The sequence below is a fragment of the Syngnathus scovelli genome, chromosome 5 (assembly GCF_024217435.2).
Source record: "Syngnathus scovelli strain Florida chromosome 5, RoL_Ssco_1.2, whole genome shotgun sequence".
Lineage (NCBI taxonomy): Eukaryota > Metazoa > Chordata > Actinopteri > Syngnathiformes > Syngnathidae > Syngnathus > Syngnathus scovelli.
Genome location: NC_090851.1, coordinates 2833617 through 2847057, shown reverse-complemented (window position 1 = coordinate 2847057; position 13441 = coordinate 2833617). Strand labels below are relative to the sequence as shown.

The 13441-nt window shown below is 43.0% G+C and overlaps 4 protein-coding genes across 6 annotated transcripts; 1 reads left to right on the top strand and 3 right to left on the bottom strand.

Annotated features, from left to right (window-relative positions):
* Positions 1-109: 109 nt before the first annotated feature.
* On the bottom strand, positions 110-1915 carry pla2g12a (phospholipase A2, group XIIA). The gene is made up of 4 exons (XM_049720733.2): positions 1579-1915; positions 1367-1443; positions 1012-1177; positions 110-809 (listed from the first exon to the last, which is right to left on the bottom strand). Exons 1-4 carry the CDS (start codon positions 1781-1783, stop codon positions 691-693), a joined length of 567 nt encoding a protein of 188 aa, XP_049576690.1. The 5' UTR covers positions 1784-1915; the 3' UTR covers positions 110-690.
* Positions 1916-2409: 494 nt separating this feature from the next.
* On the bottom strand, positions 2410-5357 carry dnajb14 (DnaJ heat shock protein family (Hsp40) member B14). Its single transcript, XM_049720706.2, has 8 exons — positions 5176-5357; positions 4279-4453; positions 4009-4154; positions 3741-3935; positions 3527-3612; positions 3341-3450; positions 3093-3268; positions 2410-3010 (listed from the first exon to the last, which is right to left on the bottom strand). The coding sequence occupies exons 1-8, from the start codon at positions 5306-5308 to the stop codon at positions 2886-2888; spliced, it is 1146 nt and encodes a 381-aa protein (XP_049576663.1). The 5' UTR covers positions 5309-5357; the 3' UTR covers positions 2410-2885.
* Positions 5358-5727: 370 nt separating this feature from the next.
* LOC125969035 (tetratricopeptide repeat protein 39B-like) lies at positions 5728-10648 on the bottom strand. Of its 3 annotated transcripts, none has more exons than XM_049720699.2 (19): positions 10489-10648; positions 9638-9744; positions 9436-9464; positions 8894-8998; positions 8687-8818; positions 8545-8621; positions 8353-8482; positions 8187-8289; positions 8044-8109; positions 7845-7953; positions 7706-7773; positions 7547-7606; positions 7315-7476; positions 7149-7240; positions 6949-7069; positions 6736-6847; positions 6535-6652; positions 6346-6462; positions 5728-6273 (listed from the first exon to the last, which is right to left on the bottom strand). In XM_049720699.2, exons 2-19 carry the CDS (start codon positions 9671-9673, stop codon positions 6159-6161), a joined length of 1752 nt encoding a protein of 583 aa, XP_049576656.1. In that variant the 5' UTR covers positions 9674-9744; positions 10489-10648; the 3' UTR covers positions 5728-6158. The 3 variants fall into 3 exon arrangements, with proteins under 3 accessions (XP_049576656.1, XP_049576657.1, XP_049576659.1); XM_049720700.2 differs by having other exon boundaries at positions 9638-9749; positions 10489-10617; XM_049720702.1 differs by lacking the exon at positions 10489-10648 and adding an exon at positions 10229-10357.
* Positions 10249-13398, top strand: snapc3 (small nuclear RNA activating complex, polypeptide 3). The gene is made up of 9 exons (XM_049720707.1): positions 10249-10484; positions 10734-10817; positions 10905-10983; positions 11048-11152; positions 11234-11383; positions 11454-11536; positions 11921-12079; positions 12996-13103; positions 13170-13398. Exons 1-9 carry the CDS (start codon positions 10249-10251, stop codon positions 13315-13317), a joined length of 1152 nt encoding a protein of 383 aa, XP_049576664.1. The 3' UTR covers positions 13318-13398.
* The last annotated feature ends 43 nt before the right edge of the window (positions 13399-13441 follow it).

Below are 13441 nucleotides of genomic sequence, written 5' to 3'. Positions count from 1 at the left end.
ACTTCATTGACAGCAGCGGTAACAATGTAAAACGTTTGTCACTTTCTTCTCACGAAGTGAAGGAGACATTCCAATTAAAAAGTCAGATTTCCAATGAACACAAAGGTAATTAATAAATTATCTTGATTTTATTTGTTTTGCAGAATAGATTACATCCTGCTAAAGCAAGGTACACTACACAGTGATTTTAACCATATTATAAGTGTGAAATGAGCAAAAAACAAAAAAACAGCACACCACACACGTAGTACATGGTAGTACCAAGAGCAACCCGTGAGGGGCAGCATAGTGCCACAGAATACGTATATGAAAACTAGTCAAACTAGACCAAACAAAGATTGTTTTTAACCATAATTATTGAACACGTTTAAGTTTTACGATTTTTCGCCCAGATCATTTTTTTTAATTGAAGGGGAGGGAATCGAAGGGTAATATTTTGCAGTCATCTGAGGGGGGATCGTTTGTACCCCACTTTCCAGCAAAAAAACACCAATTAACCAATCCATTGAACAACACACACAAAAACATAAATAATTGAATGCATTTCAAATTATTTACATATCAGTCAAAAGTGAGGATTTATAGAGTCCGGTGTCAAAAAGGCAGCAGCAGCATCACATCTATCCCTGAGAAATATCTACTTTGCGGAGCACATGATGTCATCAAAACAAACGTAGATCCAAAACTTGGTCACAGCTCCCTCTTCACTTCGTACTGACACACGCACGACTCTCGCTGGCTGTCCAAGTACGGTTTGCACCCCAAGTGCATCACGGCGTCGAATAGCAACGTCACGGTTGACTCGCACGCTGAGCAACAAATGACACAAAAGGGCAAACTGCGATCACAAAAATACTTGTAACTAAAGCAAAATCCACTCTTAAGGAATAATTTTTAACTCAGCTTCATTATTATACTCTTTTAGTTAGACAAATACAAATAAGCTCTTTTGCACCCTCTGCTGGACACATCTGTGATCACAAGGCACTATCACACCTCGCCATCTCTCACCTTGAACACTGTGGGCCAATCCCAGAGTACGTTGCACGTTCCTGCAGATGGTCTCCAGACAGTCCTGGAACTGCTCGTCGCAGTCATGCTTGTCGCGGCCGCATGTGTCGTAGCAGCGGTCGTGCTGGTTGCAGCATTTGGTCATGGATGGGATGCCAACGTCGAACTGGGAACGGAAGATCATTTCACATTGCTGACATTTGTAAAATCATATTGACAAGTGGTCAATTTTGTGTCACTGGTGGTTGATGTACAAAAAACAGTTTGGGGGGGGGGGGGGGGGGGGGGGGCTGAGGTCCCCCCCCTCTAGCTCCGCCTGTGAATATCAGGAGCCATTGCCATTTCATAGCGTTACCTGGATTCCAAACATCGGCGTTCCACATCCGTTGGGCGGCGGCGGCTTGTACCCGGGACGAGGCGCCGGCTTGTAACCTGAGAGGGGAGCAAAGGTGAAGGAGCTGCCACCGTTATCTACCACAGTCTGATGAACACATCAGCAATGTGAAATCTAACACATATACATGCACATATATAAAAATAACTAAATGATATTAAAATCTGCTTTACCGTCACTACATTTGTAACGACACATGCCGTCGTCGCCGCCGAACAAGTCGAGAGCCGCGTTGAGATACGTGTCGATTTTATGGATGCCATTGCGTATCGTTTTTAGAGTCATTCGCCAGTCAGGAGTCTCCGCTTTCTGCTCACAGCAAGAAACAGAAGCCACGCAAATGACCAGGGCGAAAACAACATGGCTTGTCGTTAGCATGACCCGTTAGATAAAAATAAGAGCCGATAGTGATAGAGCGGTTAGTGCAGTTCAAATCGTCTTGAAGGCATTTTCGACTATGTTTTCATTTTCTCGCTTGGAAATTCATTTCCGGGTTTAACGTGGTCACGTGACGTATGCTGCATTCCTAAACATAAGGAATATTAAAATATAAAGACCACTAAGCGGTCAGTTAATGTTTATATTATTATTTGACGCTAAGGTTTTCTTAATTTTGAATATTAAAGGACGTTGTTGGAATTCTGACTAATCCCGAGCGGTGTACCTATTCCCCTTCCCCTGTCAAAGGCAAGAACATTCTTATTTCCAATTGTTATTGATAGCACCGTCGGGATAATCCAATGAGAATATTTGGAAGCTGTGACGATCGATTGTGTGACGCAATCAGCATGGTGCTTCCGTTTTGGTTCTGAAGTGCAGTGATTTTTTTTCCCAGAGCACGCCACCAAACCAAAATGTTCTAAAACAAATTAAACAAAATTGTTAATCATGTTATTTCTGCCATCACTTGCAAAGATGGATAAACAAAGCTCCATTATTTGTATGAAACAATTTCTTTGTTTTCCAAAAACATCTAAATGCTAATGGAATAATAAAATCACGTATTCAGTTATTAATAATATTACTTTATTTCATTGACAAGCGAGCGTGGAAGAAAATCTCTCTCTCCTATAGATACTTAAATAACTGCATGAATGTCCAACACTTCAAAAAATGAACATCTTGTATCAAAGCATGTCCCAAAGTAACTCCAGTCTTCTTCCTTCTTCTGGTGATGTTTTCCCATCAAGAATATTAATTTCATGCTGGAAGCTGATTGGTGGCATTACCAACAAGGAAGTGGATGAGCTTACTACTTTATTTTGAAAATCCCTCCTGTAAAAGAATGCTTCTCCGGAATGTCGAAAGTTTGTTTGAGATGGAACAGTGAGGTGAACTTGAAGTACTCGTCTTTTCTCAGTTGGATTTGTCTTGTGTTGCTTCTAATGTAAATTCTCTTCTTAAAACAAACCGAAAAAAAAAACTGTACATACACACATCTACTGTTATACATTAGAGCATCTAAGAGTGTGTAAGCGAGTCATCCACCTCGAAAGAGGTTATTTAGTCTTTCCAGCTCTTTGCAGTTTTCCATGGTCATAAGCTCCGCCTTCTTGCGCATGCGCTCGTCCCGATACACCTTGGCGGCGTACAGCAGCTCTGTTTCTAGACCGGGGGAGAAGAATTTTTTTTATTTTTTTATTGCATGACGACGGCATGAAAAGTCATCCAAAGTTGACCCTCTTACTTGTCTGTCTCTCCTTCCAGCAGCTATTCTTGACATTGGTCACGTAGTCTTCCTCCACACTTTTCTCAATCTGCTGCAGCGCCGCCGCCGTTTTGTACTCAGACTTGAAGTCTCTGGTGACGTAATAGTTCACGTGCAGGTTTTCCGTCTGCCGCTTCACCGTCTGACTCGTGGACCTGGAGAGGACCCGTGGCGTTATAACATCTAGTTAGACGTAGCAGAGTTAGGGATAGCGACGTCACGCTTACGGTCGAGAGTAGAGACTGTAAGGAGGAGGGGAAACCATCATCTGGCTCAGTATTGACACCAAGATCAGGACCACGATGGGCATGAGCTGAATGAGCATGGAGAAACCACCCTGGAGAGAAAGATGGCGTCAACAACATGCAAGTTGAACACACACGCAGCAGAAGCCATGGTCTTGCGTCACGTACATCTCCTCTTTCGTCTGTCCGCTCTTGTCGGTAGTCGCCGTGATGGCTGTAGTTCGTCCTGCCGTTGGTGAACGTCTGTGCGCTTGCTGAAAAACAGAAAAGAAAAAAATCAGTTGCAGTCACGCAGCATATTTGACACCGATGAATCATTTACTTTGGATGTTTTTTAATCCAATATTTATTATTGCATCACATTTGTATGTGTGTAACTCACAAGAAGGGAAGCCTCCTCCGAAGAACATATTGAAGAGGTCTTCAGGGGTGATGTCGGCTTCGAACCCTCTGTGGAAGTCAAAGCCGTTGGCGCCGCCATGCGCGTGGCCTGCTCCGCTTGGTTCTTCGCTTCCCGTCACGTCATACTGCCGCCGTTTGGCCGGATTGCTCAGCACCGCGTACGCGTTACCAATTTCTGCTCGGGGACACGGAACTCCTATTATTTTCCCGCACACTATTTATATGGAAGCCGAATGAGAGAGACGAACTTTTAAAGGCGTCCGTTGCTCCGGGAGCGTGATTCTTGTCCGGGTGGAACTTGAGGGCCAGTTTCCTGTAGGCCTTCTTCAGCTCATCTTCATTGGCTTCTTTGGTGACACCGAGCACTTCGTAGTAGTCTTTACAGCGCTTTATTCTGACAGGAAGAAAAAAAGTGTTAAGATAACCCCGCTATTGCAGTTCAGTGAATTTGAGCTACAGAAATTGGATGGCTGATCATTAACAAGTGTCGCTGTAACATTTTAAGCCAGCATTGTCACCTTTGGACGCCTTCCACCTGCTCTTGCGTGAACACCTTGGACGATTCGGCTCCCGTGGACTCGGCACGTGCCCTCATCGCTTGCGCGCCGCCGTCTTCCGAATTGTGCGCCGGTCGTCTGCGATGTGCGCCATTAGCCGCAGAGCTCCCGTTTCTGGTTATCGCGTCAAGCAAGGCTGGGATAAGACAAATATGAAGATAATGTTACATCGATGTATAGGAGTGATTTTTTTAAGTGTGCCACCAGTGGATTCCTTTAGTACAGTTCAATTGTATTGTCATTTATTAAAAAACATAAATGTTTAGTTGTTAATGTTCATTCAGGGGTATTTATATACAGCAATTAAAAAAACAGGTGTTTATTTTTTTTAACAGTTTTCTTTTGATTTTGAATTTTTATAACAGGATAATGTGTTCACGGCTAAGGAGCTAATTCACCTTACCGTCTGGAAGCATAGTGATGACGTCACGCCACTGACAGTTCTGATCGGCTTCGTAGGATTTCAAGTTAGCCAAGATGGTGCTTACGCTCACAACTACACTAAATCAACACGTTTTTTCTTATTATTTTGGATGAAAATGTGAACATATCCACGATAGTTATGAACCACGCTCACTTTAAATTGCGCTAACGACACGCGCAGCAGCCTAAATAGCTTAGCTCAGTTTATTAGCGTACAAGCTCGCTGTTAGCTTTTGACAAAACTTCACTTCTTGTTGACATTTTTTCCCATACGTTAACTTTTAAAAATGGCGTTATGATCTTAAAATGTCTGACACATATTTCATGATTATACAGTCGCTCTGGCCGGCCGGTTAGATTGTCGTCTCTGGAGGACTCCCCCCCTCCTCCACCTCCCCATCTGGGAGCTAGGCTAGCCGGAAGCAACGTCTTTACCTTTGGCTCGCGCTGTCGGGAAGAGTTTCTCCGCTTTGTGGAGGAACTTGAGCGCCTTCTCCTTGTCCCCCGCCTCGATGGCTTTTGACGCGATGTTGACACATTTCTCAGCCTCGTCTCGATTTCCTTCCATCTTCTTTCCTCCTCCTCCCTCCTCCTTTCCTGGGCGGGTCACATGATAAACCACGTGACTCATCATTTGAATGACACGTCTTGGTCGCCTAATTAAAAACCCGTTTTGTGATTTTTTTTTAAAGTTATAAATTATTAAAAAAGCTTTGGGGTAGTGATGATCTGAAATTACAATTTATAAGCCAAGTGGGAGGTCATTATTTCAATAAAGTTATTTGCTGTCGTGTGCCGTGATATTTTTCCAAATGTAAAATATGTGCCTCGCCTCAATATAATTTTCAAAAACTAATTATTCCGCATGCCCTTTGACTGAATAAAGTTTGAGTAAACAAACTAAAAAAAAAAAAAAGCCAACTACTCAGCATCGTATACAAATATAACCACAGCCCTAAAAAAAAAAAATCAAATACCAAAGCCATATTATCACAATTATGCTCATTTAAGGTTTATTTGGCACATCTGACATATTTCATCCAGAAGAAAAATATACATAATCAGCTATTTACAAGACATCACATCCACAAGGATTAGAATCTGACTGTTTTACCTCAAACGGCACCCCCAACTTTCAAATATATATGCTTCACTATTCCCATCAGAGAAAGTAGATGCCATATAACTGACAACATTTTAGCACTTATCAGAATTTCTCCACAGACTTGCAAAAAAAAAAAAAATTCAAATATAAGTAAGTTGATGTTATATGTGTATAAATGCTTTTACAGTAGAGGAATATTACAGAAGACAGTGGTGCATTTACAGAAGCATCGTAAAAAGATCTCCTGGGGGGGGCCAGTCATGAGGCTGGAGGAGTGCTCGATAATAGAGAGTGCGGTCGGTCATGAAGTTGTTCACGCCGGCATGCGTGAAGGCGGAATCTTGGCCGCGAAGGAGCCTATGCTGTTGAGCACGGCGTGGATTCGGAAGTGGAGCCGAGACTCCATGCTGTAGTCTTTGTAGTTCAGCCTGAAAATCCCAGCGGCTTCTTTTAGCATCCTCTCAGGGAAGCAAAAAAAATATATTTTAGAAGATACTTACTTGGCGCTTTCAAGCACAAAAATGGCCTTTTCCATGTCGCCCCTCTGCTTATGCAGGAGGCCCATCTCGTACATGGTAAAGGGCACCAGGTAGTTGTCGTACTTCAGGTCGCTTTCGCTGCAAAATTTGATTGCATTTTTTTCTGGCATCAAGCAAAAGTGACCAAGCCTATTTAGGTATGTGGCTGACCTGGATAGGACGTGGTTGAAGCAGACCTCCGCCTGGTCGAGTCGCCCCAACTGCCTCAGACACAAGCCCTTGAGCAACTGAACCACACACTGGTCATCCAGGTGGTAGTCCGACGGGCCTGTGCGTGACAAACACCGTGTCATGCGCGAGGGGAAAAAAAAAAAAAACTCTTGATGCACTAATGTTGTCTTTCTCACTCACTTGAACTATACTTGAGTTCCTCCTCCGCTTTCTCCAACGTAGCCAAGATGTTTTCCGTCAAGTCGGGTCTTTTGCCAACAATGGTGAAGCCGTTCCACACGTACATCATTTCCTGCAGGATGAAATTTCCTTTAATTTAATTATTATTTTTTTTTATTTATTTTTTTAATTTAATTTAATTTAATTCTACAAATGCCACAAAACAGTCCGCACCAAAGCTGGGACGACCAGCTTGACAGGTTTGGAGGAGACGTAGCGCTGAGCCTTCTTGGCTGCAAACTTCTCAGTCGGAATGGACTTTCCGGCCAACCTCAGTCGCAGTCCGTCCACCTCCCTGCGAAGCGCACTTGCGTCATTCCCATGACTCAAAAAATGCAAAACACTCTTTGTTTGACTTTTTTTTTTTTGCATACCTGAATAAATCCTCCACATTTTCGCCCAGTTTCTTGACTTCCTCCTCTGGGAGCATGCTCAGTATGGACGCCTTCTGGAACATGTAGACGGCCTACGAGCAAACAAGATGACTTTGAGTCTTTCCATAAATGTAACAAATGAGTGACTATTTTTTTTCTATTTCACCTGTGACCATTTGCTCTCCTTGCAGAGCAGATCGGCATAGTGGTACGCTTCCCGCCAATTCTGCTCAAAGGAGTAAGCCCACATGAGCTCCCAGTAGCACAGGTGGTGAATCTGGCGCCACTCCTGCTGAGCGGCGATGCAAGCGTGGAACTTTTCCTCAGCCTAACCAGAGAAACACAGCGATCAGCAAAAACAAAAAGTGGAGCCAAAGAATTGTCTGAGCATCCCTTACAAACGTGATGTTTCCCTTGAGCAGGGAAATTCTTGCAACGTAGAAAAGCATGAGAGCCCCCTGTGGAAAAAATGAATATGGTGAAGAAAATGATGCAATTTTTTTAAAATATAATTTATACAATAATATGAAATAATTTAGCTGTTTTAACAAGCTTACATTCGGGAACCTGTTAGCGTAAGGCTCCAGCAGAGCCTCGGCCTCACTGAGATCCACGTCGCCAGATCCTTTGAGTAGATAAAAAAAAAAAGTTGATTAAAAAAAAAAAAAAAAAAGTTTGCGTTCCGAGGTTCTTTACCCAGAATGACAGAGATGTAGAGGTGAAACATGAGCAGAGTCAAAGTGCTGAGAATAGAGCGCAGGCTGTCGCTGGAGGCGCCCGCTTGCAACTCAGACAAACCCACCTCCTGAAAAAAAAATAAAAAATTGCATTCTAGTTTCATCTTAAAATTTCACCCAAAAGCCACATTTTTTATGAGTAGTCTTTATCCACCTACCCTGTCCCCTGAGAAACCCAAAAACTCCATCAGTTTGAGGATTCTAGCTGGTAAGAGAGATAGCATCTGGGAAAAACCAAAAAAGTCAATTCTTGCTGTTTTTTACGTGAATGTCTCGATTGTTAGTTCACGAGAGTTCCCACCAGATTAAAAGATCCAATGCCCATGCTGACTCCGCCCTTAAAGTGAACATAGGTGCTCTTCTTCTCCATTTCCGCGCTGCCTTGCACCAGCGCTTGACACTCCCTGCGAACACCCAACATAGACCTTCAAAATACCTCCAAGCGCCAACCAATGCGTGCAGCATACTTGAAAATCTGATAGCTGGTCCTCATCCTCATGCCTCCCTTGATGAACCCGATGATGCTCTCGTCGAGGAACGTGAGCGCCGCCTTCTGCAGCAGCACTTCGGCGTAGCAGAGCTCGGCGTGCATTTCCTCTGTGGGACAAAACGTTAGTGTCTCAAGAGACGCTGAGCTCGACATCCACGTGACCTCTCACCTTCTGTCAGACTTTCAGGTGATTGCCTTTGCCACAAATTGACCAGAGTCTCCATGATTCCTGTTTTCTTTCTAAACCTGGAGAAGATTAAAAAAATGACGCAATTCATTCTGGTTCCGACTGACTACCTGTCGAGCCGTACCTCTGGCATGTCAGAAGCGCGTCGCTGAGTGACTCCATCGCAGCGTTCATGTCCTTCGGGTCAAAGGTCATGCCCGCCTGCATTACCAGCATGCTGCTGTAGCCCATCGCGTGGTACATGCTCTGGCTTTTCCTGTCGCCAACACAAATGCAACTTACGTCATATCTTGAGCGGCATGTCATGCGGAAACGGTAAAACGGGACTTACCAGGGTGCTAAAAGAGCTAAGGCATCTGAAAACTTGTTGTTTAGGAAGAGATCGAGGGCGCTGGAGCATTCCTTCAACGCTGTTTCTAAATCTATTGGTGGTTCTCTGGATAGAAGATATTCTTCATCCATTAGTTTGCATACATGTACAAAATTAAACCCTATATCAAACTGAAAGGACTAACCCACCTAAACAAAATGGATACCACAGTGAGGTCAGATTGAAAAGGTTAAATTAAAATAAAAACATAATGGGGTTAAAAGAGAGTGCCCAAAGTAATTTTACTAATAAATCTCAAGTGTAATAAATATGGAGTCACTAAAAAGTAGCAAAAGTCTTGTAATACAAAAATATTCAAGGTTTAAGTGACACAATTTGAATTGGCTGCGATTCATTGTGCTTTTACCGCCCTCTAGTGTGCATGTAGTATATTGCAAATAGAAATCACCCCGGTTTCTGACAAACTATCACTGCCAGTACAGCAATAGTGGCTATTTAGAAACAAAAAAAATCATCACATTAAAATGGATGAAATAACTTACAATACATTTTCAGAACAGGGTTTTTCCACCTAGAAGAGAAGGAATGGAAAAGCTAAAGATTTTGGCATAATTCACAATATCAATTTAATGTTAAAAAAAAGATTAATTTTAGTCCCCACCAGTAAAAATGTAAAAAAACTAAAAATAAAAAAATAATTAAAAAAACAGTGTGTTACAAAAATAATTGTGAGCAAAAACGAACCTGATTCAGGGAGTAGTTTCCATTGGCGAGCTCCATCTCCAAGAAACAAAACTTCTCTAGATGGATACAAAAAAATCTTCTTTGCAACTCCGTTTGCAAATCTTCACCTTCACTTGGGAAAATAATTATCCATTAGAGTCCCTTCATTGACATTTATACTTTTCTATGCTTACTACGGCCTGCCCACTTTATCTCCTGATATGACACAGAGATGCTGTGTGTGAAGACACACAATCAGCTAGTTGTTTGACCATCTAAAAAGTAACCTATCCAGGCAGAGCTGCGGTGTGAAATTGCAATTAGCGTTCGGTATTGTGCTTAAAAGGCCAACCAAAAAGGAAAACTAGTGTTAGTAGATCATGTTCATATAACAAGCATTTTACAGCACCAACCCTTGATCTATTTGACATTACAATGCCTAGAAATCATATTTCAACTTTATATTTATTCCAGGACTGCAATGTCGTGTGATTCAATTCGCATTAACAGGATTTGTGCCTTAATCCGCAAAATATTTTCAAATTTTCCACCACTGCGAAGCTGTTCTGGTACTACATTACCCACAATCCCCCGCGCGCTGCATTTACGTACTTCCTTATTTTTTAGTAAACATGGCGACTTCCTCGGCGCCAGCGTCCGACCCTAATCCAAACATTCCAGAATACGATTACGGCAATAAGAATACCAAAAAGTTTCACATAGACTCGTTCAGAAAAGAGTGGCTGAGTAGACTTAAACCGTTCGATTATTCCTACGGCATCGAGGACGAAGACACGTTTCACGCCAATTTTGCTCACGAGATGGGAGTCAGCGTGGACATGATGCGGGAGCTCAAAGAAGTCTGCAGGTACCTTTGAGCTCACTTCGAGGAGAAGCCAAGAAAGAGACAGAAGCACTTCACAAAGGGGGCATGACCTCCATCACACACTAACCCTTGCAGGAAGTCGAAATAACCTTCACACCTGAGTCTCATTACATGTTTCTTAATTGCATCAACGTTTGGGTGCATACTGCAACCTTTGACCTTTCCAGGAAGTGGACACAAGCCTTATTTATTTTTTTACTTATATGGCTTTTTATTTCACCTTTCCAATAGCCCCGCATTACTTCGTTGCGATCCCGAGGACCAGGAGCCTGACCCAGAAGTTGTACCTGAAGACTCCACGTTGAAAACTCTCATGTATGCATTTAAAAAAAAAATATATATATATATATTCGCGTTGAATTCCTCTATTGGGCGACTGACCTCGTGATTTTGTCTGAACAGCGAAAGAAAAAAGAGGCAAGATTATAAATCCTCTCTAAAAATCAACAAGAACCGACACGACCTTTACGCAGACGAGCAGGCGAGTTGACAAAGGTTCGGCTTTTTCCGAAGTACGAGCTTGACGGACTTCTGCCTTTTCTCAGGAGCGACTATCCGTCGTGACGAAACCAGATACCGTGGAAAATTTAGTCCCGGAAGGAGACGTGATTCTGACAATCAATATCTACTATCCGGCTACATTTGAAAAGGTGCGTGGAGAGTTCAAGGATTATTTTTAGAATATTCTCAAGAAATTTGGTTTCTCCATTCGTTCCTTTTTCTCCTCGCAGTTTTGCTACGTCCGACCCCACATGACGCTGCTGGTTCTGGGCTCACAAATGCTGTCGGAGCTGCGAGACGCCATTTGCTGCGCTAGCGACCTACAAGTGTGCGGCGAGTTCAGCAACACGCCGGACATGGTGCCCGATGTAGTCAACAAAGTGAGCGCCAAGCCCCCCCCCCCCTCCCCTCGTCGCATTTCTGTAACGCAAACATTTTGTCGTGTTTCAGGACATCTACAAGTCTGCTTTCTTTTTCTTCGAAGGGGTGTTTTATAACGACATGCGCTACCCCGAATGCCGCGACATCAGCCAGTAAGTTTGAAAGCGCTTTGTCGAACCCGATATCCCTAATTTTTTGAACCCCCAGTAACAAACATAGCCTTGTGAATTAAGAGTCCTTGAATAATTAGCCGTACAGGTTTCAAACAAAGAGTTACCGTTAATAGCGTCCGCGTGAGGGAACTTGGAAAAAGGTTAGAGGAGGAATTCTCGGTGAAAGGCTCGTTTGTGGTCGGATCATCCGATTGCATAAAATTTAACGTTGACTCACATTTGCTAAAATAAGAATGATAGGCCCATGGGGCAGATCATATTTATGCTAACACTAAAAATGTGGATAAAATAATCCCTGTATATTCCGCTTCAGAACTCGTGTTATGATATGCACATATTTCTGTTCTGCAATCGTCTTTGCAGGACCACAATCACATGGGCCAAGACTAAGAACTTCCCGCCGTATACCCAAGCCAAGATGGAGGACACCAAGGTGGCGGATCTGGAGGTGAAAGTGGGCTTCCCCTACCTCTACTGTCACCAGGGCGACTGTGAGCATGTCGTCATCATCACAGACATCAGGTAAAACCAAAGCGCCCCCTAGTGGGAGTTGACTGCCTGTTGACGTTCTCGAGTGATGCTAAAGGAATGAAAATCATCAAGATTTAGTTTTTATCAGAACAAAAAAACTTTAATTTTCAGAACCAAGCGGCTTTTGAATAACAACCATGTTGATTTTTTTTGAAGAGCTCATACGAGATAGCTGAGCTCAAACGTTAAATCAGTGCATTCCTTAGATGCCATTGAGGTTTCTTGATTCTCACTGCATCATTACCAATATTCAACACATTCAAGAAACCTACAGTTGGAAACCAAAGCTTACTCGAGCTTTCAAACTGTTATAATTATTAGCAAATTTTGATTTAAGTTTTATGTCACAGAATTGGCCCGAGAGGTCCAATGTGAAAGTTCAGTTCTGTTTTTTCTTTTAATTTAATCGGAGTTCAAATCGACATTGCAGTGTAGCACAATACAATTTTCTAAAGGCCATAATTTGATCAATCAACTTGCTAAAAGATAAAAATAGAGACTCAAAAAATTAGCTCCTCAGCTGAGGTCATAAAATTAAGCTTTATCGTCGTTTAGTTGCTTCACTACCATTCAGTCTCCGGCGGCGAGCCGACCGTGACCAAGTTGTAAGCTTGTGTTCGGAAAGCGGAAATAAATGGAGTCACACAGCCACGGAATGAATGAACTCCACCGTTGTACCTCCGCCAAGCAGATCATCTTGCGGCCGCTCTGCCTTTAAGGATGTGACGTGCTCAGGAACCTCCATGATATGAAAAGCGGTTTGTTTCGCCAAGAGGCTTTCGTGACACCTCAAATGAACCGTGTCTTTGATGCGTAAGCACGGGGGGGGGACCCATCTCGTGTGATGGAGCCCATCTGCTGATGGCAGTGATTTTTTTTTTTTTTTTTTTTGCTGGTCTTTTTGTAGATTGACGCACAAGGACGACTGCCTGGATCGGAAGTTCTACCCGCTGCTAATTCACAAACATCGAATCGCCACGCAGAAATGCGCCGTTTGCTACACTTATATTGCCAGGTGCGTTCTAAAAAAAATATTTTTTTTATCGCCCACCCGATTGACACCCCACTTGTTTTTCCTCAGGTGGTGCACCACCAACGACCAGTTTGCCCCGAGTCAGCCTTGCTTGTTTTGCGACAAATGCTTCCGCATGCTGCACTACGACGCCGACGGGAACAAGTTGGGCGAATTCCTGGCTTACCCCTACACGGACCGCGGCGCTTTTAACTGACGCCGCTTTGCACCAGGTTCACTTCCTGTTTTGTAGTTTATATTTATTTGAAACTAATAAAGATTTGTTGACTGAGTTGAATTCATCATATTAGTTGTGGTTCTAATTTAACAGGATCTCTATG